The sequence below is a fragment of the Hipposideros armiger genome, unplaced genomic scaffold (genome assembly GCF_001890085.2).
Source record: "Hipposideros armiger isolate ML-2016 unplaced genomic scaffold, ASM189008v1 scaffold_350, whole genome shotgun sequence".
NCBI lineage: Eukaryota > Metazoa > Chordata > Mammalia > Chiroptera > Hipposideridae > Hipposideros > Hipposideros armiger.
The window spans coordinates 1,731,226-1,756,703 of NW_017731700.1; the positions used below are offsets into that span (position 1 = coordinate 1,731,226).

General features: G+C 35.8%; 1 protein-coding gene across 3 annotated transcripts in view; it reads right to left on the reverse strand.

Annotated features, from left to right (window-relative positions):
• The window catches only part of RBM41 (RNA binding motif protein 41), a 58,440-nt gene that overhangs the window by 15,664 nt on the left and 17,298 nt on the right, over positions 1-25,478 (reverse strand). For all 3 annotated transcript variants that reach the window (XM_019661502.1, XM_019661501.1, XM_019661503.1), the window contains one exon: positions 8,300-8,703. In XM_019661502.1, coding sequence (XP_019517047.1) covers positions 8,300-8,703 — 404 coding nt within the window. The remainder of the gene's footprint in view (positions 1-8,299; positions 8,704-25,478) is intronic.

The following is a 25,478-nucleotide window of genomic DNA, read 5'->3' on the forward strand; positions in this document are numbered from 1 at the left end:
TACCCCCACGGGACACAACCTTATCAGGTAGGGTACAGAGATTACGTGCAGTTCTGTTTGCCTCTCTGTTGCCTCCACACTCCACACATTTCCAAAGATACTTCGGGCAGCACCTTTTCCCCAACTTGCACGGGGGTAGCTTCACTTATTTATAACACAGTTGGATTCTTCTGTCAGTCTGCATTCTTTCCTAGGGTTCGTCCATCTATTAAATGATTTTTTAATATTTGTAAACATTAATTATCACTCTTCATGCTGTACAATTTTATGGGCTTTGACAAATACATGTCTTGCACTCAATATTACAGTATCATACACAAGAATTGTACTGCCCTAAAAATCCCTTGAGCTTCATCTATTCCTCTCTTCCCATTCCCTGCAAACTCCTGGCAATCATTGATCGTTTACTATTGCTGAAGTTTTGTGTTTTCGAATGTCACATAATTGGAATCATATAAAATGCAGTCTTTTCATATTGGCTTCTTTCACATATTAATATGCATTTATAGTCCCTCTATGTCTTTTTGTAATTTCTTTTTTTATTGCTGAATTATATTCCACTGTATAGATGTAGCACAAGTGAATTCTCCATTTATCTATAGAAGAACATCTTGATTGCAAGTTTTTGGCCATTATGAATAAAACTGCTATGAGCATTCACATGCTGGTTTTTGTATGAATATAGGTTTTCAAGTCAATTTGGAATAAATAACTAGAAGCACAATTACTGGATCTTGCAGTAAAACCATGTTGAGCTTTGTAAGAGACTGTCAAACTATCTTCCTGAAGAGGTTGTGGCATTTTGTATTCTCACTATCAATGAAAAAGTGTTTCTGCTGCTCAGAATCCTCAATAGCATTTGGTACTGTGAATTTTATTGGGAATTTTAGCCATTCTAATAGGCGTATAATGGAAACTCATTATTGTTTTATTTTGCAATTCCCTGATAACAAATTATGATGAGCTCCTTTTCATATGCTTGACACATATGTAACTTCTTTGGTAGGTGTCTGTTTTGTTTGTTTTTTTGCCCAATTTATAATTGAGTAGTTTGTTTTCCTACTGTTGAGTTTTAAAAGTTCTTTCTGTATTTTGAATACAAGTCCTTTATTAGACATGTGTTTTGCAAATGTTTTCTTCTACTGTGGCCCTTTTTTTATGATTCTCTTAAAAGTATCGTTCACATAGAAGTTTATAAATTTAACAAAGTCTAATTTATTAATTTTTTTCTCTCATAAACCATGCTTTTGCTGGTGTATCTATAAATGCATCACCAAACACAAGGTTAACTTAGATTTCCTCCTGTTTTCTTCCAGAAATTTTATGGTTTTGTGTTTTATATTTAGATCTATCATCCATTTTGAGTTAATGCTTTTTGAAGAATGTAAAATCTGTATCTACATTCATTTATTTTTGCATGTGGATACCCAGTTATTCCAGCACAATTTGATGAAAAGACTATCCTTTACTCTATTGAATTACCTTTGCTCCCTTGTCAAAAATCAGTTCACTATATTTGTGTGAGTCTATTTTTGGAGTCTATATTTTGCACAATTGATCAATGTGTCTTTTTTTTCCCCCAGCAGCACCAAACTACTAGATTATAGTAAATCTTGAAGTTGAGTAGTGTCAGTCCTCCAGCTTTCTTATTCTCCTTCTTCAGTACTGTGTTAGATATTCTGAATCTTTTGTCTTTTTATATACAGTAAAACCTTGGATTGAAAATAACTTGTTTTGTGAGTGTTCCACAAGACAAGCAAACATTTCTAATAAATTTTAACTTGATAAAAGAGTGATGTCTTGCAATATGAGTAGTATGTGATGCATAACATCACATGGTCACAACTGAGCCAATGGTTCTTTCCCTCTCTCTCTCTCACTGCGTGATTATGGGTGATCGTCTCCCATGCTTGGAGTTTATGGAGATCTCATCTGCAGAGGACAAGGAGAAAATGGCGGAGGAATCCCTCACGTCAAATGAGATTAGGAAGATGTATAAAATGTGGGAAATGGCACAAAATTTTGTAGAAAAGCACCACCTGAATAAGGCTGTAGCAGTGTGAGCGATGACTCTGTTTAATGACAATGCAATGTCACATTTCTGCGAAATCCTGAAAAGGAGGCAAAAGCAAGTGTCATTGGATAGGGTCCTTGTGAAAGTTGCATGAAAAGAAAAAGATTCCATTGAGCCAATAGATGGCAGTGATTCCGTTAGTGACAGTGAAAGTCGTCCTACGCAATAACCCTCCTCTCTCTTGTCTCCCTCATACCAGTCACGGAGGTTTTCAAAGGTAAGTGCAGATTAATTTGTTTATTTTTCTTTATATTTTGTATTTTCTTCATTATTTTGTATTATATTACAGTATTGTAATCATTTTTATATGAATAGTTTTGGGTTGTGGAACGAATCATCTGAGTTTCCATTATTTCTTGTGGGGAAATTCACTTTGATATACAAGTGCTTTGGATTACAAGCATGTTTTCAGAATGAATTATGCTGCAAACCAAGGTTTTACTGTAAACTCAGAATCAGTTTGTCTATAGCCACAAAATAGCTTGCTGGGATTTTGTTGGGAGAGTGTGGAGTTTACATACCAATTTGGGAAGAACCGACACGTTAATATTGTCTTTCAATCCCTAAACACAGGACATCTCTGCATTTAGAGCTTCAATATTTCAGCAGGGTTAATATATATTTTCTGCATATAGATCCTGTACATATTTTGTTAGATTTATACCTAATTATTTCACTATTTCGTGGTGCTATTGTAAATAGTGTTTTTTATTTCAACTTCAATTTTTCATTTCTTGGTATACAGGAAAAAAGTTGACTTTTATATATAAATCTTGTATCCTCCAACCTTTAAACTCACTTATTAGTTGCAGTTGTTGTTTTAGGTTGTTGTTGTTGATTGTTTGGGATTCTCTACATAGACCTACATGTCATCTGAACAAAGACATTTTTATTTTTTTTCCTTTCCAATCTGTGTGCTTTTTATTTCCTTTTCTTGTTTTTATTTCACTAGCTAGCACTTCTAGTACAATACAAAAAAAAAGTGGGGTGGGTGGATATACTTACACTGTTTCTGATTAAAGGGGAAAACATCCAGTTTATCACCATTAAGTATCAATTTAGCTGGAGGGTTTGTAGATATTCTTTATCAAGTTGAAGATGTTCCCCTGTATTCCTCATTTGCTGAGTGTTTTTGTCTTTAATGGGTATTAAATTTTGCCGTGCTTTTTCTACATCAACTGAAGTACTGATGATTTTTTTCCTTTAGCCTGTTGACGTGGTGGATTACATTAATTGATTTTGAAATGTTGGACCAGCCTTGGATACCTGAAATAAATCCCATCTGTTCATGATATATAATTCTTTTGATACAGTGTTGGATTTGATTTCCCAATATTTTTTTATTTTTCAATCAAAATATTTCAATCAAATATTTTTATTTTCCTCATATTTAAGATTTTTGTATCTATGCTTATGAGACAGACTGGTTTGTAGTTTTTCTTTATTGAAATGTCTTTATCTGGTTTTGGTATTAAGCTAAGGCTGCTTCTCATAAAATGAGTCAGAAAGTGTTATGTTGCTTCTGTTTTCTGGAAAAGATTGTAGAGACTAAGTATCATTTTATATGATTCCATTTTCACCCCTCTCTAAGCATATCAATTATGCTTCCTTTTATAATTTTTAGTGGTTGCCTTAGAGTTTGCAATACACATTTACAACTAATCTAATTCCACTGTCAATTAACCCTATATCATTCCACAGAGAGTGGAGAGACCTTATAACTTAGTTATATATGCTAAACACTAATTCCACCTTCTGTCCCTTATAATATTAACTTATTCATACGCTAAAATTATCTAACACATTGCTATTACTTTGAATAGTTTTCTTTTAGATCAGTTAAAATAAGAAAATAAAATATTTTACTTTCACGTATTCCTTCTATGCTCTTCCTTTCTTTATAGAGATCTGATTTTCTAACCAATATCATTTTCCTTTTCTCTGAAGAGCTTTAAAGAAAAACATTTCTTATAAGACAAGTTTACTGAAAAAAATTCCCTCAATTTTTGTTTGTCTGATAAAAATCTTTATTTTTCCTTCACTTTGCAGGATCTTTTTGCTGGACAGAATTCTAGGTAGGTGGGCTCCCCCACCCCCCAATATTTTAAATATTTCACTCCACTCTCTTCTTGCATGTATGGTTTCTGAAGAGAAATCCAATGCAATTCTTATCTTTGTTTCTCTATAGGTAAAGTGTTTTTCTCTGGCTGTTTTCAAGATTTTCACTTTCTCCTCTCAAATGCAGTTTTCTGTGTTTGAACAATATGCTTAGGTGTAATTTCTTGGTAGTTATTCTGCTCACTGTTCTCATCCCAGATCCTGGATCAGTGATCTAGTATCTGTCATTAATTTTGGAACATTCTCAGCCATCCTTGCTTCAAATATTTCTCCCTCTGCTCCTCTCTCTCTTTTCCTTCTGGTATTCCAATAATGTGTATGTTACACCTTTTGAAATTGTCCCATAGTTCTTGGATATTCTGTTCCATTTTTTACAGTCTTTTTTCTCTTTGCATTTCAGTTTGGGATATTTGTATTGACATGTCTTCAAGCTTATTGATTTTTCTTTAGCCATATCCCAAGGATTCGATGAGACTCTCAAAGGAATCATTTCTATTAGTGCTTTTAACTTCTGGCATCTACTTTTGATTCTTTCTTAGAGTTTCTATCTCTCTGCTTACATTATCCACTTGTTTTTGCATGTTGTGTACTATTTTTAATAGGCTCTTTAGCATCTTGATCAGTTATTTCAAATCATATATATATATGTATATATATATATATATATATATATATATATATATATATATATATATATATATATATATAACCATTCCAGAACCTGTCATATCTGAGTTTGGTTCTGATGCTTGTTTTGTCTCTTGAGACTGTTTTTGTTTATTTTTTAGCATGCCTTGTAATTTTTCTTATGGAAAGCCAGACTTGATGTATAATGTAACAGGAACTGAGGTAAACAGGCCATTAGTGTGAGGTTTTATATTAATCTGGCCAGGAGTTGGTCTGTGTTTAATGTTTTCTCTAGCTGGAAGTATCACTGGTTTCCATTTCTTCTGGTTTCCATGTCCGTTTTTGTCTCCCGTTTTCTTTGGGGTTCCCTAAAAACTTCTTAAATGGATTCTGAGTTTTGCAGGTCGTTCAGTTGTAATCCAGTTATTATACTGAAGCCCTGTTTAGGTGGTGCTAAGGTGTGGGGGAGGGGAGACATTCTACAATCCTATAATTCTCAGGCTTTCAGTGCGCCTGTGTCCCCAGGCTGTAACCTTCATAAGTGTTCCACGGCATTTTTTTCTCCTCTCTCTTAGATGAGACAGGAAGGATAGAGGGGCCTGCACCTTCTCCCACACTGGAGAAGGCTTTGGTAAAGTTGTTTCACTTGCTAGATAGCCCTTTGTTAGGTAGAATTTCTGGGTGTTTTTTAAAATGATTACCTTTCCCTTCCCCATGCCAGGAACAGGAGATGTCTTTCTTGGCTCTTCAACTTCAGAACCTAGTGGGGTTCCTGGAGGTGACAGTCATGAAAATGTGGGTCCCCCACAGATGGCAGTCTCCAAGAGTTTGTCATTCAAACACTAATCTACACTCTGCCTCAAGCAATTTGTCAAAGTTAACACAGGTATTGCTACCAGTTTATGGCTCCAGTGCTTTCCACTCCTAAAAGCAGATCTGGGCTGTGATTTTCCATAATTGCCTGTCTCTCCAGATTTCAGGGTTGCAGTTTGCTCTGGAACTTCAATTCTCTCCTGGGTCGAAGAAAAAGTCATTGATTTTTAGTTTGTTGGGCTGTTTTTCTTGTTGTAAGACGGAGTGGTGACTACCAAACACTTCACATGTTGGAGTTGAAACCAGAAGTCTGAAACTAGTTTTTTTTATTCAACATTATGTTTGGGAGTTGCATCTAGGTTGATACCAGTAGTTATATTTTATTCATTTTCTCTATTGTATAGTATTCTATTTTATGACTATACCACACTTTATCCATTCTCTTGCTCATGAACATGTATGTTGTTAACAATGCCACAATGAGCATCCTTGTAACATCTTCTAATGTGCATGTGTGAAAGTTCCTCTAGGATAGGTAGCAGTGGGGTTGTTGACTTTTAGTATGTGAACACCTTCCATTCTACTCGATATTCCCATGGCGTTCTTGAAAGTGGTTGTACTCATTTATATTCAGCTAGAAGTATATTAGAGTTCTTACTCTTCCATATGTTCACCAATACTTGGCATGGTCAGGCCTTTAAATGTATGCCAACATCCTGGGTATTAAATGGTATCTCATTATAGTTTTATTTTGCATTTCTCTGGTTACTAATGAGACTTCATAAGTTACCTGGCTGTTCATATTTTCTCCTCTGTGAATTGCCTATTCATATCTTCTGACCATTTTTATTTGGTCGTTTGTGTTTTCTAATTGCTTTGTAGGGAAGGATTTCCTTAAAATGTCTCAATAAAGCACAAACCACCAAATAAAATACTGATGCTATGATTACATTAAAATGAAAGACTTCTGCTTAACTCAAGACATCAGAAGAAGTGTTAAAACGATAAGCCACCTACTGGGGAATATATTTGCTAAATAAGCAGCAATGGTTTGATTTCAGAATTTAAACATTTTCTCTATAAATAGTATGAAAAACTTAATAATCAAATAATGGGCAGAAAGGAACAGGCAACTCACAGAAGTTTCTTGAAAGGCTTATAAATGTGTGAATATATGTATAATTTCACTAGAGATCAGGAACATGCAAATTAAAACAATGAGATCCCTTTCAAATATATTAGACTGGAAAAAAATTAAAAAGTCTACAAAGTCTTGGCAAGGATGTGAAAAAGATCTCTGAAACTCTGGCCATGGAATTGAGGATATACATTCCTTATATCATAGTAATTCCATTCCTAGGCATGCAAAGTAGAACAGTCATTCTTAAAATGTCAGTCTCAGACCAGGAGCAACAGCATCTCCTAGGAACTTGTTGAAAATGCAAATTCTCACGCTGTACTCCAGATCTACTGAATAAAAAAGTCTGAGGGCGGAGCCCAGCAATGTGTTTTAACAAGCCTGCCAGGTGATTCTGGTGCACACTAATATTTGAGAATCACTGCAACAGAACAATTTTTTCCAACATTTTTGACTAAGATCCTCAGGAAGAAATGCATTTTACATTCTGGCCCATACACATATATCCCCCCCCTCCCATACACACAGGCATGCACGCAAACGAAAAGCTTCAAGAAACAGTAATTATTCTTACTCTATGGAATACAGTTTGATATTGTCTATTCTATTCTATTTCATTTCATTAAAAATTGCAGGTTATAACTGACTAATTGTGCAATACTGTTTATTGCAGAATTGTCTAATAGTAAAAAATGAAAAGAAAAATCTTCAGGAGAATGGATAAATGAAGTATACTATATTTCTATTACAATGGAATACTATGTAGTTCCTTATATCATTAGAAATAAATTTCAAAAACATTATGTACATTGAGTCAAACAAGCAAATTGTAGAAGGATATGTACAGTATGATTTCATCTATATAGTTTTACAATAGGTAAAACTATATGTTGTATATCGTTTTACAATAGGTAAAACTATATGTTGTTTATGACTATATAGCTATGACATAAAAATATAAAACAAGGATTATTTATAACTTACTTGGACATTTGCCAATTTCTCAAGATTTAGAAGTCCTGGTTTCACTTTGCTGCTTAGCTACTAGCAACTTAGGTTATATGTCATATGAAATCCAGGTGCAGTATTCTGAAGAGAAAACTCATGTGATAACAGGAAACCGTACTCACAACCAGACAGTCGATTATTTACTGACTAATTCCAGAGGCACCATGGCTACCAGATATGGTGGTCCTATGAATACTACTTGATTTATTACTACCCTAGGAAATTGGAGGTTACTTGTTCTTCAATTCAGGGCTTCTTGTAGGTATGAACTAGAGTCTCTTCAAGATTTCTTTAAAATCCTAAGGGTAGCTTAGGACCTCAAAACCCCACAAAGACCATCACAGGAAATATGCTACTTACATTGTATGCAGAGAAAGAATAGTCAAGGTCAAGGAAAAACACAATCACCGTGCCTACGTCATAATTCTTCGGTATAATTAAAGCAAATTTAAAGGTATTACTTTAGGTAGAGGTAAATTAAATTAAAACAACCCATGTTTTTTTCTTGGTTTAGCCTATACCTTGTTTGGCTCCCCTGGATTATATGAAGAAAACATAGGAATTTTTCGGATCTCTTCCTCTGACAAACGATTTCTCTGGATCTCATCTTCTGGGACAAATCCTATTGGCTGCGTCAGCTTCTTAGGCCCAGTCCAACACTGCTCAGGTGAATTAGCAATAACTTTTGCCACATGGAGACTGGGACCTTTACCCTGTGCTGCCTGTTTTCCCTTGTCCTGGAGTAATGATGTGTTCTCAGCTGTGCCACTATCTCCCACTGATGTAGCTGAGACCAGTGAGTGGGAAGCAAAGGGTTCACCTCTCATAAGTTGGAACTCTTCAAGACGTTTTTTCATTATCATCTCTTGGTAAAAATTCTCCAGGTTGTTCATGGGATCACTTTTGCTCTTCTTTTGGGGTTCATCTGGATCAAGACAAAGAGATAGGGAAGTTCTACAAAGCCTACCAATACAATCTTTGACAATTAATAAATATTAAATCTTGGATCTCAGATATAGAAATTCTCCTGGGGCAGGTGCTTAAAACCTGTGACAAATGACAACAGTATATAGCGAGTTTATTCTAGTGCACCTCAAACAAGGCTGGAACTATGGTGAGGCAAGTGACGCATTTGGGGTGCAAAATTCAAGGAGGTGTTCACTCTCAGGGTCATGCAAGTACATGCACTTAAGTGATAAGGACATTTGAAAAATGTAACTTGTATGACCTTATCACACTTCACAAAATTAGTAGAAATTCCTTAGTATCATCTAATACCAAGTTCATATTCAAATGGCCCTGATTATCTCAAAGATAGCTTTTAACACTTGGTTGTTCTATTTACGATCTAAACCAGCCTTTCGCTGTGATATCTCTTAAGACTCTTTTACTTTAAAACAGTATCCCTTCTTTCCCACCCCTCCAACCCATTTCCCCCCAATCCCATGGATTTATTAGAGGAACATCATTTGTTCACAGAACAAATGGGTTTGACTGATTGTTCCTCATGGTATTGTTTAACTACTCCATTCCTAACAATCTGGCAGTTAAATCTAGAACCATTTTATCGACTACAGTATCCACTGATCACACAAATCTATTTAATCTTTTAAATGTCAGTTCCTCAGTTAAACTAGTCACATTTCAAATACTCAACAGCCATGTGTGGCTAGTGGATACCGTATCAGGCAGAAAAGAAAAAACCATTTACATCATTGTAGAAAGTTGCATTGGCTAGTACCAATCTAGGTTTGATTACATACAGGCTCAATATTTTTAGGCAAGAATCCTCCATAGATAGACGTGTACTTCCTATTCCATCATGAGGCACATAATGTTTGGTGGTCCCATTTTTAGTGATGCTGAAATTGATCAGTGGATTCAGGTGGTGTTAGCTTGCTCTCTCCATTATGAAGTTTTCCAATTCACCTTTCACCTAATGGGTTTTACATCCGTTGATGACCACTGCCTAGATCTATTAATTTATTAAGAGTTGTGAAATGGAACACCCCTAATTCTATTATTTCTTTTGCATTTATTATCTGGAATTCTATAATGAACTTACCGTCATCAACTATTTAGTTTCCCTATATACAGTTCACACAGGAAAGGCAGGATAAATGCTTGATTTTTTTCCCATTTATTTACCAACTATGAGAGTAATGAGTTAGTACCTTAGAAATGTTCAATGGTGACAATGATTATTTTTAATTGTGAGATCATGTATTTTCTTATATTTGATTTTTGTCAATTAAATGTACTCATTATTCTTTTTTGTGGTCAAATTATGTCACTTAGGACCAGTAGTGAGAGTCCCTTCAAATTGGCTCTGTTATTATTTTTCAGTTTTCTAGCACAGCAAGTTATCCGAAGCTCATCCTGCACATTTCCTGACTCAAACCTGGAATATTTCTCCAAGGACCCCTGGTTTCTTTTAGTATTTAGAAAGCACAATGTGTTACTAGGTATGTTCACTGTTGTTGAGTTATTGCTGCTTCTAGGCCTATTCAGTGGACAAAACTAGGACATTTTTGTCCACTGAAACGGACCGAGAGAGAATTGTGCTGAGTGGAGTAAGTCAGAGAATGACAAATGTCATATGATTTTACTTGTATGTGCAATCTAGAGAACAGGATAAATGAACAAACAAAACAGAAACAAGTTCATGGATACAGAGAGCATTTTGATGGTTGCCAGATGTGGGGAGGAGATTAGGGGGATGGGTGAAGGGGGAGGAGATTAAGAAGTACAAATTGGTAGTTATAACATATTCACGGGGATGTGGGGTGTAGCATGGGGAATATAGTCAGTAGTATTGTAATAACTATGTACGGTATCAGATGGGTACTAGATTTATCAGGGGATCACTACGTAAGTTATATACATGTATAATCACTGTGCTGTACACCTAAAACTGATATAATATTGTATGTCAACTGTAATTGAAAAAAAAATTAAAAAATATATATATATATAAAATTTTAAAGCAGGGTTTATAAAAAAAAAGCTAGAATATTTTTTTAAAGAGAAAAATAAATCATGAGTTCATACTGGTATTTCCAGTTCAAACTTAAGATTATAAGATTTATACTCAAATTCCTGGATTTTAGACTTGTATCTTTTTTCACATATGCTTAAAATATTGACACCTAATATTAACAAAATTATTTATTAGCTTTTTCCTACAATATATTTATAGAATTTTAAAATGTCAATAACAATACTAATATGACTATTAAGAATGAAACCATTGAATGCATTTTTATTTTTCTTTGCAGTTACTTTTGTCCTTAAATATACCCCATTAGAAATGTACAAATATTGTTTTAAATTCATTTTAGATAATTGTTTTCTCTGTATGGTTATGCTACTGACTTTATTTATGGTTAGGTTCATCCGCTTCAGGTTGTCCATGAATTTTAAGGATTGATTTCTTTTCCCTTTTTGATTAAATTTTTTTTAAGATTTTATTGGGGAATTGGGGGAGGGGAACAGTGTTGGGGAATTGGGGAAGGGGACCGGCCAAGTTGTTGTTCTTCAATCTTTGTTGTGGAGGGCACCAGTCACCATCTGGCTTCCCGATGGCAGCTCGTGGCCTCTAAGCTCAAGGTGCTGTGTTCAATCTTAGTTGCAGGTGGGCGTAGCCACCATCCCATGCAGGAGTCAAAACAGCAGCCTTGTTGTTAAGAGCACGCACTCTATCCACTGAAACATCTGGGTGGCAGCTCAGCTCAAGGTGCCGAGTTCAGTCTTAGTTGTGAGTGGGCGTAGCCCACCATGGAACAGGCAATCTGGTTGTTACACCAGCTGAGCCATCCTGCCACCTGTTGGCAGATCAGCGACAGCTCAGCTCGGGTGCAGCGTCACTGGCCCATGTGGGAATCAAACCAGCGGCTCTGTTGCTCAGAGGTGATGCTCTTAAGCCAACTCTTAACCAACTGAGCCACTCGGCCGGCCCCTGATTAAATTTTTTAAATCATGCAAAACCATCACAGAAGTCTCACTTCCATCTCTGTCCCCTTCATCCCATTTCTCTCCTTTCCCCAAAATAATAATTTTTATTATGTTTTGGCTTTATGGCTCCCTTGTTTTTTTGAAAACTTAAGCAAATAGGTACACATACACAGTGTGTGTGTGTGTGTGTGTGTGTGTGTGCATGTGTGTGTATTTCATTAGTTACACAGCTGTCCTACATAAACAGTAACTTACTACAAACACTGTTCTACAACTTACTTTTTTGCACTTAATAATATATACTGGAGATAACACCATCTTATTATGTGGGTGTACCATAGTTTGTTCCAGTACTCCCTTCTGATGCACACTGGTCAGTATCCAGTCTTTTTTGCTGTTATGAATAATGCCCTGACAAACAGCTTTGTGCTTAAAGGATTTTGTATTTTCCCAGTATATCTTTGAAATAGATTCCAAGAGGTGACTTTGCTGAGAAAGGGTAGAATGTGTATGTAATTTTTCAATATAGCACTCAATTCCATTCTGTAAGAGTTGTACTAATCTGCATTTCCACCAGCAAGGTATCAGAATAACTATGGAAGGATTTCTTAAGTCCCCAAAAGTACTAAGAATTAAAGGTAAATATTGACAGATTGAACTGTATTAAAATAAAAAACTTCTGTTCATCAAAAATACCATAAAGAGGTAGAAAAGTCCGGAATGGGAACAGGTCTTTGCTGCCCAAAAAACTGATAAAGAACACAACCATTAGGAAAACTGGCAAAGGTTGAAAAGGTGCCTCACAAAAGAGGAAATACACATGGCTGATAAATATATGGAAAATTACTCAACCATATTAGAATTCAGGGAAATGTTAATTAAGAAGAAGATGAGGTTCTAATAGAAAACTGCCGTATTGGCAAAAAATTAAAAAGAATGCCAATATCACACATCAGTGAGACTGTGGAGCAAAGGAATCCCTCATACATTGCTGGTAGGAATGTGCAACCATAATGCAAGTCACTATGACATTATTTACTAATGTGGAGTATGTGCTCATATTATGACCCACCAATTCCATTTCCTACATACATACTCTAGAAAAAATTGGTCATATGAGCCCCAGGATACAATAATAAAAATATTTAGATCAGGGCTATTTTTAATAGCCTGAATCTAGCTAAAATACAAGTTTCCATCTAAGAAGAGTCAATTATAAAATTGTAGTAAGTTTATATAATGAATACTACATTCCAGTGAAAATGAACACATTTCAGCTACATGTGACCAAGTGGATGAATCCTAATGTATAAACTCAAAAATATTTTTTCAGTGACTATTATGATCCATCCACTATTCTAGGTTGTTGAGATACATGAATAAATAAAACAAAGTTCCCTACCTTCATAGAGCTAAGTGAATTATATTAGAAAGTTATGTGAGAAGGCAGTAAGTGCTATGAAACAGAAAAAAATATAGCAGTATATGGTCTGATTGGAAATGCCAGGGGGTGGTAATATTGATGTTGGCAATTTTAATGTTGGTCTGGGTAGGTCTCATTGAGAAGATGATATTTAAGAGTAGACTTTAAAAGTGTGAGGGAATCCACCGTGCTGATATTAGCATGAGGGCCCCAATGTGGGAGTATGTCTCAAAAATTTTCTAAAGTCTGATATCATACAATGTATTTCTCTGACCACATGCAATCACATTAGAGATCCACTACTGAAAGAAAGCTGGGAAAACATAAATATTAGGAAATTAGGCAACACACTTCAAAATAACCCATAGGTCAAAAAACTCACAAAGAAAATTTAAAAATATTTTGAACTAAGTGACAATACAACATATCAAAATTAATGGATTCAGAGAGAAATTTATAATTTTAAAAACCTATATCAGAAAAGAATAATGGTTTCAAATCTATAAGCTGAGCTTCCAACTGAGGAAACTAGAAAAAAAAAGCGCAAACTAAACACAAAGCAAGCAAAAGGAAGTAAATAATCAAGATTAGGGAATAAACCAGTAAAATAGAAAAGAGAAAAATCAATGAGACCAAAAGCTGGTTCTTTGAAAAGGTTAACAAAATGGCAAACCCTTAGCTAGACTGACCAAGAAAATAACAGAGAAGACAAAAGTGACCAAAATAAAAAACAAAAGAGGTATCATTACTGACCCTATAGAAGTGAAACCAATTTTAAGGGAATATTACAAATAACTTTAGGCCAACCAATTAGAAAGCTTAGATGAATGGACAAATTCAAAGACAGATACAAATGACCAAAGCAGACTCAAAAAGAAAGAGAAGAGATGAATAAACCTATAATAAGTAGAGTATGAATTAGTAATCAATAAACTGCCCACAAAGAAAGTCCAGGTACAGGTGGCTTCATTCGTGAATTCTAACAAATATTTAAAGAAATAATATCAATCCAGCACAAACATTTACAGAAAGCAGAGGAGGAGAGAATATTTTCCAACTTATTCTACAATGTCAGTATTAGACAGATACCAAAGGTAAACAAAGACATCACAAGCAAAGGAAAACCACAAACCAATATCCCTCATGAACACAGACACAAAAATCTTTAACAAAATATTAGCTAGCCTAACCCCAAAACATATAAAAACGATTATACACATATATGTGGGATTTATCACAAGAATGAAAGATTGGTTTACCATCTAAAACCTATTATTATAATACATTATATTACTAGATTAAGACGTCAAACCACATGATCACCACAGTAGATGCGGAAAGAGTAATAAACAATATCCAACACCCACAACTAACTAGAAATAGAAGAGAACATCCTTAATCTGCATAGTAGGGTGAATCATGGCCCCTCCAAAGATGTTCACATCCTAATCCTTGGAATCTGTGAAAATGTTACATGGCAAAAGGGACTCCGCAGATGTACTTAAGATGTAGATCTTGAGATAGGGAGATTATCTTGCATTATGTAGGTAGGCCAAATGTGATCATAAGGGTCTTTATAAGAAGGAAGCAGGAGAGTCAGAGACAGAGGAGTAGGGGTAGTGATACAAGTAGAGGTTGGAGTAATGTTAAGAAGGGGCCATAAGCTAGTGAATGCTGGTGGATTCTAGAAGCCGGCAAAGGTTCCTCTAGAGAACTCCAGAAGGAAGGGAGCCCTGTGGACTACTGGATTTATAGGACTTCCAACTTCTAGAACTGTAAGAGAAAAACTCTATATTGTTTTAAGCCACTAAGTTTATGGTAACTAGTTACAGCACCCATAAGAAAGTAATATACTGCTAAAGAGCATGTTAAACAACAACAGCAACAACAACAACTAGCGCTAAGATCAGAGTTAATGGTTAAAAACTGAGCATTTACCTCCTAAGTCTAGGAACAAGGAAAGGATGTCTGCACTCACCACTTCCATTCAACATTGTACTGAAGGTTCTAGACAGTGCAAGGAGGCACAAGAAAAAAGACTTCCAGATTGGAAAGGAAGAGTAAAACTGTCTTTATTCATACGCAACATAATTGTCTATGCAGAAAATCCTAAGGTGTCGACAATAAAACTACTAGAGCTAATAGAAGAGTTTAGTCACAGAATATAAGATCAATATACAATAATCAATTGACTGTCTATATGTTTGCATGCAACAATCAGAAAACAAAATGAGAACTTATCAGGAAGATCAATTCATAAGTTATATAAACGTCTAACTTCTATGCTATATACCTGAAACTAACATAATATTGCATGTCAACTGTTTTTGAAAATCAAAAATTAAAATAAAGAAAAACAAAAAAAGAAAATGAAATAAGAAAACTCTATTCACAAGAGCATCAAAATCAAGAAAACATCTAGAAATTCATAAAAGTATAATATTTATAAACTGAAAGCTACAAAACATTGCTGAAATAAATTACAGAAGATCTAAATAAAGGAAGAAACATTTCATGTTCATGGATTAGAATATTCAATATTATTAAAATGGCAATTTTCCCCAAATTGAGTTACAGATTCAACATGATTCTTATTAAATTTCAGCAGACTTCTTTGCAGAAAAATTGACAATCAGCTACTAAAATTTACATGGACATACAGAGGACCTAGAATAAACAAAGCAATTTTGAAAAAGAGGAACAAAGTTGGAGAAGTTATACTACCTGATTTCAAAACTTACAATAAAGATAAAGAGATTCAGAACATAAGGATAAGCATATAGATCAATGTAACCAAAATGAGTGTCCAGAAATAAACCATTACTTTTGTGGTCAATTGACTTTTCCACAAAGTTGCCAAGACAATTCAATAGGGAAATAATAGTCTTTATAATAAATAGTGCTGGGACAATCTGATATCCAATTACAAAAATATGAACTTTGACCCTTTATCTCACATATACAAATTAACTCAAAATGGATAATAGATCTCATTGTAAGAGCTAAAACTAAATATTCTAGAAGAAAACATAGGATCATATCTTTCTAACCTTGAATTCAGTGAAGAATTCTTAGACATGATACCAAAAAGCACAAGTCATAAAGGAACAAACTGATAAATTGAACTTCATTAAAACTAAAGACACCATTAAGGAAGTAAAAAGAAAAGACAAGCTACAGACTGGAAGAAAATATTTACAAATCATATTCTATCGTTTAATGTCTCTTATTCAGAATACATAAAGAACTCTTATCACTCAATTCTAAGAAAAGGAACCGTTCAAATAAAAAAATGGGTAAAATACTTGAATAGACCTTTCATCAAAGAAGACATATGAATGGCTAATAACCATATGAAAAAGTATCCAAGATTATTTGTTATTAAATTCAAATTAAAACCACAATAAGATATCAGTACATACCCACTAGAATGGCTGCTATAAAAAACAGGCAATAACAAGTGATGACAATGATAGAGGGCAGTAGGAATGCTACACATTGCTGATGAGAAAGTAAAATGGTGTAATCACATTGGAGAAGTTGGGCAGCTCCTCCAAAGGTTATATACGAGGTCGGACAATTAAGTTTGCAAACTCATCCTAGAAAAAGTGCTATATACCTCATTGCTGAATATCACAATGGTCACCTTTGAGGTACTCCCCTTGGGAAGCTATGCACCGATGCCAGCGCCTAGTCCACCCTTCAAAGCAATTTTGAAACTCTTTCTGGAATGGCCATCAGAGCTGTCATCGTATTACCCTTGATGTCCTGAATGTCATCAAAATGTCTTCCTTTCAATGTTTCCTTTATCTTTGGGTAAAGAAAGAAGTCATTGGGGCTCAGATCAGGTGAGTTGGGAGGGCGTTCCAATACAGTTATTTGTTTACTGGCTAAAAACTCCCTCACAGACAGTGCTGTGTGAAATGGTACATTGTTGTGATGCAAGAGCCATCAATTGTTGGTGAAAAGTTCAGGTCATCTAAATTTTTCATGCAGCCTTTTCAGCACTTCCAAATAGTAAACTTGGTTAACTGTACAGTTGGTACAAATTCATAATGAATAATCGCTCTGATATCAAAAAGGTTAGCAACATTGTTGCAACAAGTTCACGAACCTAATTGTCCAACCTCATACAGTTACCACATGACCCAGAAATTCCATTCAATCAAGAGAAATGAAAAAATATCCACACAAAAACCTGGCCATCAATGTTCATAGCATTATTCATAATAGCCAAAAAGTGGAAACAACCCAAATGTCCTCAAGCGGTGAAGAAATAAACAAAATGTGGTATATCTACTCATATACAATGGAAAACTATTTAGTTATAAAATGTAATGAATTGCTCATACATGCTACAACATGAACAAACTTCAAAACTATTATGCTACCTGAAAGAATCCAGATTCCAAAGATCACATATTGCAAGATTCCATTTATATGAAATATCTAGAAACAACAAATTTATAGAGACAGGGGCTTGGGGTAGACATGGGAATGATTTACTGCAAACAGCCTCAAGGAAGATGGAAATGTCCTAAAATTGGATTGTAGTGATTACTGTACAATTCAATAAATTAACTAAAAATCATCTAATTGAACGCTTACAATAGGTGAATTTCATCGTATGTAAATTACATACCTCAATAAAGCTGTTTGAAAATTAAGAAAAAATACTATTCATTCTCACAAAATGTTAGAAGGAATAGAAAATATAGTGAAAAACATTAAAGAATAATTAAATGAGTGAAAAGGTATAGCAAATTCACATTTGAAGATTTGAAGATTCATATTGTAAATATGTCAATTTTTCTCAATTAATTTAAATACTGAATGAGCACTCAATCAAAATAACAGGAAAGCAAGAGAGAGAGAGAGAGGAAGGAGGAAGGGAGGGGGGAGCAGGAGAGAGATGGAGAGAGGGAGAGAGGGAGAGAGAGAGAGAAAGAGAGAGAGAGAGAGAGAGAGGGAGACAAAGAGAGAGAGAGAGACTGACTATGTGCATATGTGGAACTTGACAAGCTGATTCTAAAATTCCCACAGTAAAGCAAAATGCCAAAAGTAGACAAAACACTTGAAGAAGAACAAGAAAGAAGAAATTGTTCTTCTGTTATACCAGATATCAAGACATTTAAAAAACTAAAACTGTGTGATACTGATTTTGCAAGAGCCAAAACAGATCAAAGGAACAAAAAAGAGAACCCAGAAAAACACCCATGCATACATGAACATCTGATACGTGACAGAGCTAGCAATACAATGACAGTTCAGGGACAACATTTTTACAATATGGTGTTGGAATACAGGGTTATCTATATAAAAAGAGAGAGAGAGAGAGAGAAACTAAAACCCCACTTCATATCATACACATAAATCAATTCCAGGTGGATTAAAGAAGTAAATATGAAAAAAAAAACCAAGACATAAAGCTTTTAGAATAAAGAGCACATTCTTCTTGAGCTTATGTAGGAAAGGATTTATTAAACAAAGCACATAAAGTACTAAGTAAAAAGGAAAAATTAACACATTTTATCACATAAAAGTAGAGAACTTTTATTCATTGAAAGACACCACAAAGGCAGTGAAATGATAAGCCACAGAACAGAAACAGACATTTTCAACACACATAACCAAAACAAAGGGCAAACATCCACAATAATAAAGAACTTGTATGAATTTATAAGAAATGCATGTACGATTAGAGAAGAGATTTGGAGATAGAACATTCAGGGCATACAACCATAACACTTTCCTAGCTCCCTCTTCTCTGTCGCAGTACTGTAAGTAAGGAGCAGCACCGAGCTCTGCCATGTCCCAGCGCTTTGGGGTTGAGCTATTGCTTTGATACATGCCCAAAGTGACCTCTGAACCAAGACTCCATCTGGACACAGATACAGGCAGATGCAACAGCATTTAGGCAGGAAACAGACATTTCCACATTTGCTAAATGGGCAAAAGAATTAAGTAGCCATTTCATAAAGGAGGCTACCCAAATGGTCAATAAATGTGAGGTCTCCAATCTTATAAGCTATCAAGAAAATGAAATTAAAATCACAATGAAACAAACAATACAGATCCGGACTCCTGAAAAATATTGATGTCCTGAAGGACAGACAGACAGACACAGAGACAGGGGAACAGTTCTATAGCAACTTAAATGAATGTGTAATCCCTGATTGCATCCGGATTTGAAATTGAGAAATTTAACTACAACCTGTATAGTAGATAATACAAGTGTAAGAATATTTACTAGCTTAAGATTGATCACAACACTGGGATTATATAGGAGAATATCTACATTCTTAGGAGATACATAATGAAGTATTTAGGAGTAAATCTCTTAATGTCTGAAACTTACTTTCAAATAGTTTAGCAACAAAAAAACTACACACATTCTCCTGTAGAGGAGGAGAGTGGTAAAGCAAATGTGGCAAAATACCAACAGTTGGGAAATGTAGGTGAAGGATGTGGGTGCACAATTTCAATTTTTCTTCGTATTTGAAATTTTTAAAAATAGAAGGCTGAATAAAATAGCACTTTACCAAAGACTAGGAAACTAACACAGATTTGGCACTGGGAAATGGGGTGCTGCTGTACAAATACCTAAAAATGTAGAAGTGGCTTTGGAATTCGGTAATGGGTAGAGGCTGGAAGACTTTCTGAGCTGCCTGACAGCAAAAGGTTGGTTGCCTTGAAGAGAGTGTTGGTAGAAATATGGATGTTAATAGTACTTTTGGGGAGTGCTCAGAAGGAAGTAAAGAGGACAGTAGAGAAAGCTTTTATCATCTTAGAGAATACATACATCATCATGAACAGAGTGTTGCTAGAGAGATGAACATTAAAATTGCTTCTGGTGAGGCCTTAGAAAGAAATGATGAACATGTTACTGGACACTGGAAGAAAGGTGATCTTTGTCATAAAGTGGCAGAAACTTGGCTAACTAGTGCTCTGTTGGTGGGCGGAAAGTATAGCTTATAGGTGATAAACTTGGATATTTAGCTGAGGAGATTTCCAAGAAAAGTGTGAAAGATGCAGCCTGGTTTCTCTTACGTGCTTATAATAAAATAAGAGAGGAGAGAAATAAATTGAGGAAGGATCTGTTAAAAAAGGAACCTACATTCGATGATCTGGAGAATTCTCAGCCCATCTAAGATAATGTGCTCTGGAAACAGGGCCAGTGGTGTGGATGGACAAACTCGTAGTGGAGATTAGGTATGTGACTCATGGATCCAACCAACCATCTTAGTGGAAGCCAGAAATAGAGAGAAGGGGCTATCCAGAAAAGATCTGTGGAGAACACTCATATCTAGTGGTTTGAATCTCTTGACATACATAAGAGACCGACAGGCTCTTGAGAATTTTATATCACCAGAAAGAGTGCCCGCCTGGTGTGAAAGTGACACAGACAGGACAGAACGAAGGAAGCATGACTCCGAGGGCAAACCCACTGATGCAAAAGCCAGAGAGGGTGGGGCTGCAGCTGCCATGTGAGGCTGAGAAGGTGGGGCTGTACCAGAGGGCCCAGAGAACTAGAGGACAGAGGGAAAAGCATGGAGCCCAGAGCATTCATTATTCTTAGGCCTTGAAACCTAATGGAATTTGCTGTGCTGGGCTGCTAACTTGCTTTAGACCAGTATCCCCTTTATTGCCTTTTGTTGCCCTTTCAGAAGGGGAATGCCTATTCTATGCCAGTCTCACCACTGAATTTTGGAAGCAGATAACTTGTCGAGTTTCACAGGTCTCTGGACAGAGAGGAATTTTACCCTAGGGTGGAACACACTCAGAGCCTCATGGACACCCCATTTAGTTGCTTTAGACAATAAGACTTGGGACTTTTTGAGTTGATTTTTAGATGAGATTTGGGACTTAGACTTGATGTTAGAATAGGTTAAGATTTGGGGGGATGTTGTGATGGGATGAATGTATTTTGCATGTGAGATGGATAGGAATTTTTGGAGGCCAGAGGGAGGATTGTACTGGGTTGAACAGCACACCCTCAAAATCCATATCCATTCAAAGCCTCAGAATGTGACTTTATTTGGAAATAGGGACCTTGAAGATGTAATTAGCTAAGATGAGGTCATTCTGGATTAGTGTGGGCCCTGAACCCAAGACTGGTGTCCTTATAAGGCCATTTGAAGACAGAGACACAGACACACGAGGAAACTGCCATGTGACAATGAAGGCAGAGACTGGAACGACGCATCTACAACACCAAGGAATGCTGGCAACTACGAGAAGCTAAGAGAGACAAGGAAGGATCTTCTAGTGAGCATGGCACTGCTAATACATTCAGTTCAGACTTTTAGTGACTGTGAAAGGATAAACTTCTCTTGTTCTAAGCCACTAGATTTGTAGTAATTTGTTATGGCAGCCCTAGAAAAAAATAATACAGTATTATAGAAAACTCTCCCAAGAAATTTTGCTATAGAGAGAAAGAAAAACTATTGATACACACAATATTTATCTCAAATAGATCATGTCGAGTTGAAGCCTTACACAAATAATGCACAGTGTATGATTTCAGTTATCTGAAGTTCTAACATAGGCAAAACTAATCTACAGTGAAAAAAATTACAATACTAGTCGTCTCTGGGAGGGTAGGAGTGGAAATTGCTAAGAAGTATGATGGAACTTTCTGCAGTGATGGGAGAGGTTAGGTTACACCGATGCAGTGGTGTGCTGGAGATGGGTCAATGATTGGCACATCTCTTCCCAACTCCATGTTCGGTGATAACATCAGCTATGGTCGGAGTATGTAAACCACAAAAACTGGCAAATTATACAAATCAGAACCTTTTTTTTCCCTGGAAAGCTGGCTGTTAAACATTTACCAACACATCATTACAAAGATATACACATTAATTGCATGCAAATTTTACATCAAAGAAAAAATGTAAATATTTAATTCTAACTAACAATATGCATACTGATGTATTTAGGAGGACGTGTATTTACATTGACAGTGTATTTTAAATATATCAATAAAGTGAGATAGATTGACAGATGGATAGAGGGATAGATATATATGTGATAAAGTAGAATATTAATGGTAGAATGTATTATAGTTGATGATATAATGGATGTTTGTGATAAAATTCTTTCATCTTCTCTGTGTATTTGAAAATTTTCATTAAAGATTGGTAAAACATCTTTTCTCATATGGATATCAAAAATATAAACATATGTACTTAATCCTACCTTTTTGAGGGGGCTTCAATTTTTACATTTCATTTTTTAAACGAATTGATACTTATGGTAGGTAGCGAAGTGAGAGGATTTAAATGTATTGTTTGCTCAACACTTAAAGGGCATTTTTTGATTTTATCATTTTTTTTAAAGATAGTTCATGGTAGCTGTAAATACACCATGGAAAACGGTACAAATCATGTTAAAACCCGGAAAGGAAAGAAGCAATACTGAGGATAGCTGACTAAGGTCCCTAGGGAAAGAAGGGACAGGATCCAGAACAAAGGTGTAAAGATTCACCTTGGGCAGTAAGGACTTCCTTAGTCCTGAATTGAAATGGGAAAAAATGAGGATTAGGATGCAGCATTCGCAGAGTCAGGCAGAAAGTGGAAGAAGGTTCTTGACATGGCAGTGTTTCCTTTGAAGTAGGAAGAAAGACTGCTAAAAATAGTGAAACAGTAGAACAGGAAAGAGTAACGAAGATCTAAAATGGGACTTGTAAGGGATGAAACAGAGAGCCGACTAAGAACTACGAGAGAGATTGCTGAACAGGGAAAATGGTTCTAGACAATGCCAGAGATGAGGAACTTGTAGGGGCCCTAATCAACAAAGTTATCGGACTTTTCTCTGGACGTGCTCAAAAGCCATCATGCAGAAATAAAGAAGGTAATTAGTTGGATTGATTCAGAGTTGAGGTTTTGCTGGGTGGGTATGATTCATAGACAAGGAAACAAAGGGGAATGATTTATTGGCTAGAACACAGGTAAATAATGGATGGTGGAGTCTAAGTGAGATGTGGAAGGAAAAGGAGACAAGAAGGGAATGACAGACTGGAAGAAAAGTAAAAGGTCAAGGAATTGGAGATTTCAACAGGGTTGAAGAAATGGTATAATGGGTGCTAAGAGAGTTGTGAGAGCCAAAAGGATTAGAAAAAGGTTTTGGTCATAGAGTAATATACTGGAATCCAAGATTCCAGAGGAAGTATATTTCTAGAGGTAGTATATGTTGTTTTCCCACGGATTTAAGGTTAGGAAATTGGAAATGTATTACTTGCCCTAAAACATTTATCTCAAGATATAGTAAAATCACATTTAATAAACCAAAAATATTTTCAAGTCACATATGCAAATTACATGATCAATATCACAGACTTACATGTAAGAACAGACCTAGATTTAAGTCCTAGCATGGCCACTTAATAACTGACCTTGAGAAAGTCACTTATCCCCTCAGAAGCTCAACTGTTATCTGTAAAATGGGTGTAATACTGCCACTATCTCATAGGGCTATTGTAAGATTTAAATAAGTTAATGTGCAAAATGCTTATTAGCACAAGGACTGGCACTAACAAGCCCTCAAAAATTATTGGCTATTAGGACTTCTGTTTCTGGGTAAGATAAGTAAGCACACTTCATCCTGTCCCTCTCACTGAATATAGTTATAAAACCTAGAGAGAAATGTCTGGAGTATTTGAAGACTGAAAAGTACATGGAAGCAGGTGGAGTAGGTAAGAAGCCCAGAATTTGAAATAAGAAAGAACCCAGACACAGCCTAATCAAACTGCTGAAAAGTAAACAGAATGAGTAAAAAGAGACAATTTGATTAGGAAAAGATAGTCTTGTCAACCAAAGTTACCAGGCCAATTGAACATCTATATGCAAAGAGATTAATGTAGCCCTAACCTTACACCATACATGTAATTCAGAAATTAATTCAAAATGGTTCATAGACCTAAATGAGCTAAAAGTATAAATCTTCTGGAAAAACACATTGGAAAAGATCTTGCTGACCTTGGATTAGAAAGAAATCTTATTCACAGGGCTGAAAGTAGAAGTGATTTAAAAAATACTAGTAAGTTAGACTTCATCAAAATCACAAACTTTTAAGCTTCAGGAGATGCCATCAGAGAGGTGACATCAGTGAAGATGGCAGAGTAAGGACCCCTTAAAATGCTCTCCTCCATAAAATCAACGATGACACTGGCAGAAACTGGCAGAATCAACGTTGTCAGAACTCGGGAAATTAACCAAAGGCTTGCAGCAATCTGGGGAATATTGACTCAAGAAAAAAATCAAGAAAATTTATTACCGAGCTGAATCTCAGTAAGAATAATAAGTTTTGTGGCACTTTAACATGCCCTTTTCGCATCTTTCTCTCCCAGGTCTGTGGTAACCTTGAAAACCAACCATCTCAAATCACAGTGGAAACCAGCAGCCTGGCAGTCACTGGAGAAGGAAGAACGGGGTTGGAGCGCCTTCAAAGCAACATTTGCAGAGAATTTTCATTACTTGACCTGCCTACTGGTTCCCTGAAAGATTCCATTAGCAGTGCTGTTTTCATCTGACCTGACTCAAAGCGCTCCCAGTGCTAACAGCCTTTTCCCCCTCAACTTTTCTTAAAAACAATCAGAGGCAGTTGCTGAGCTGAGACAAACAATAGGTTAACCAAAAAGCTTAGAAGGAAATCCGGGGGAATGAAATGTCCTTAGGAGGCTCTGAAAAGCTCCAATATTATTTCTAGGACTCTAGCAAGTCACACACGTGCATAGGGACGCCCACACAGCCAGAGCTTTTTGAATGCTCAGGAAAGACCTGAAAAAGCCCTAAGTGCTCACCTATGACTAATCTTGAGTCTCAGCAAAGAGAAAGTGAAGGCTAATGAAACTGGAAACTGCCTGGCTGACTGCTACAGATGTGCTCAGCTGGCACACGAAATCCCTCGGTACTGGGAAAAGTTCTAGTTCTCGACATCATTAAAACATTGTGTGAAGTTAAAGAAGACCACATATTAGATAATTCCATTTGTACGAAATGTCCAGGATAGGTGAATCCATAAGGATAGATAGTAGATGAGTGGCTGCTTGGGTTGGGAGGGGAAATGGAGTGAAAGTAATCTCTGGGGTGATGGAAATATTCTAAAACTGGACTGTGATGGCTGACCAACTCTGTAAATTTACTGCAAATTGCTCAATTGTATATTTAAAATGAGTGAGTTTTATGGCATGTAAATGATAACTCAATACAGAAATGAAAAACATGACCCAACTACATTCCATGAGAAACTCACTTTTTTTAAAAACACAAAATATGAAACTTACTTTCAAATATAACATAGGTAAAAGTAAAATGGAGAAA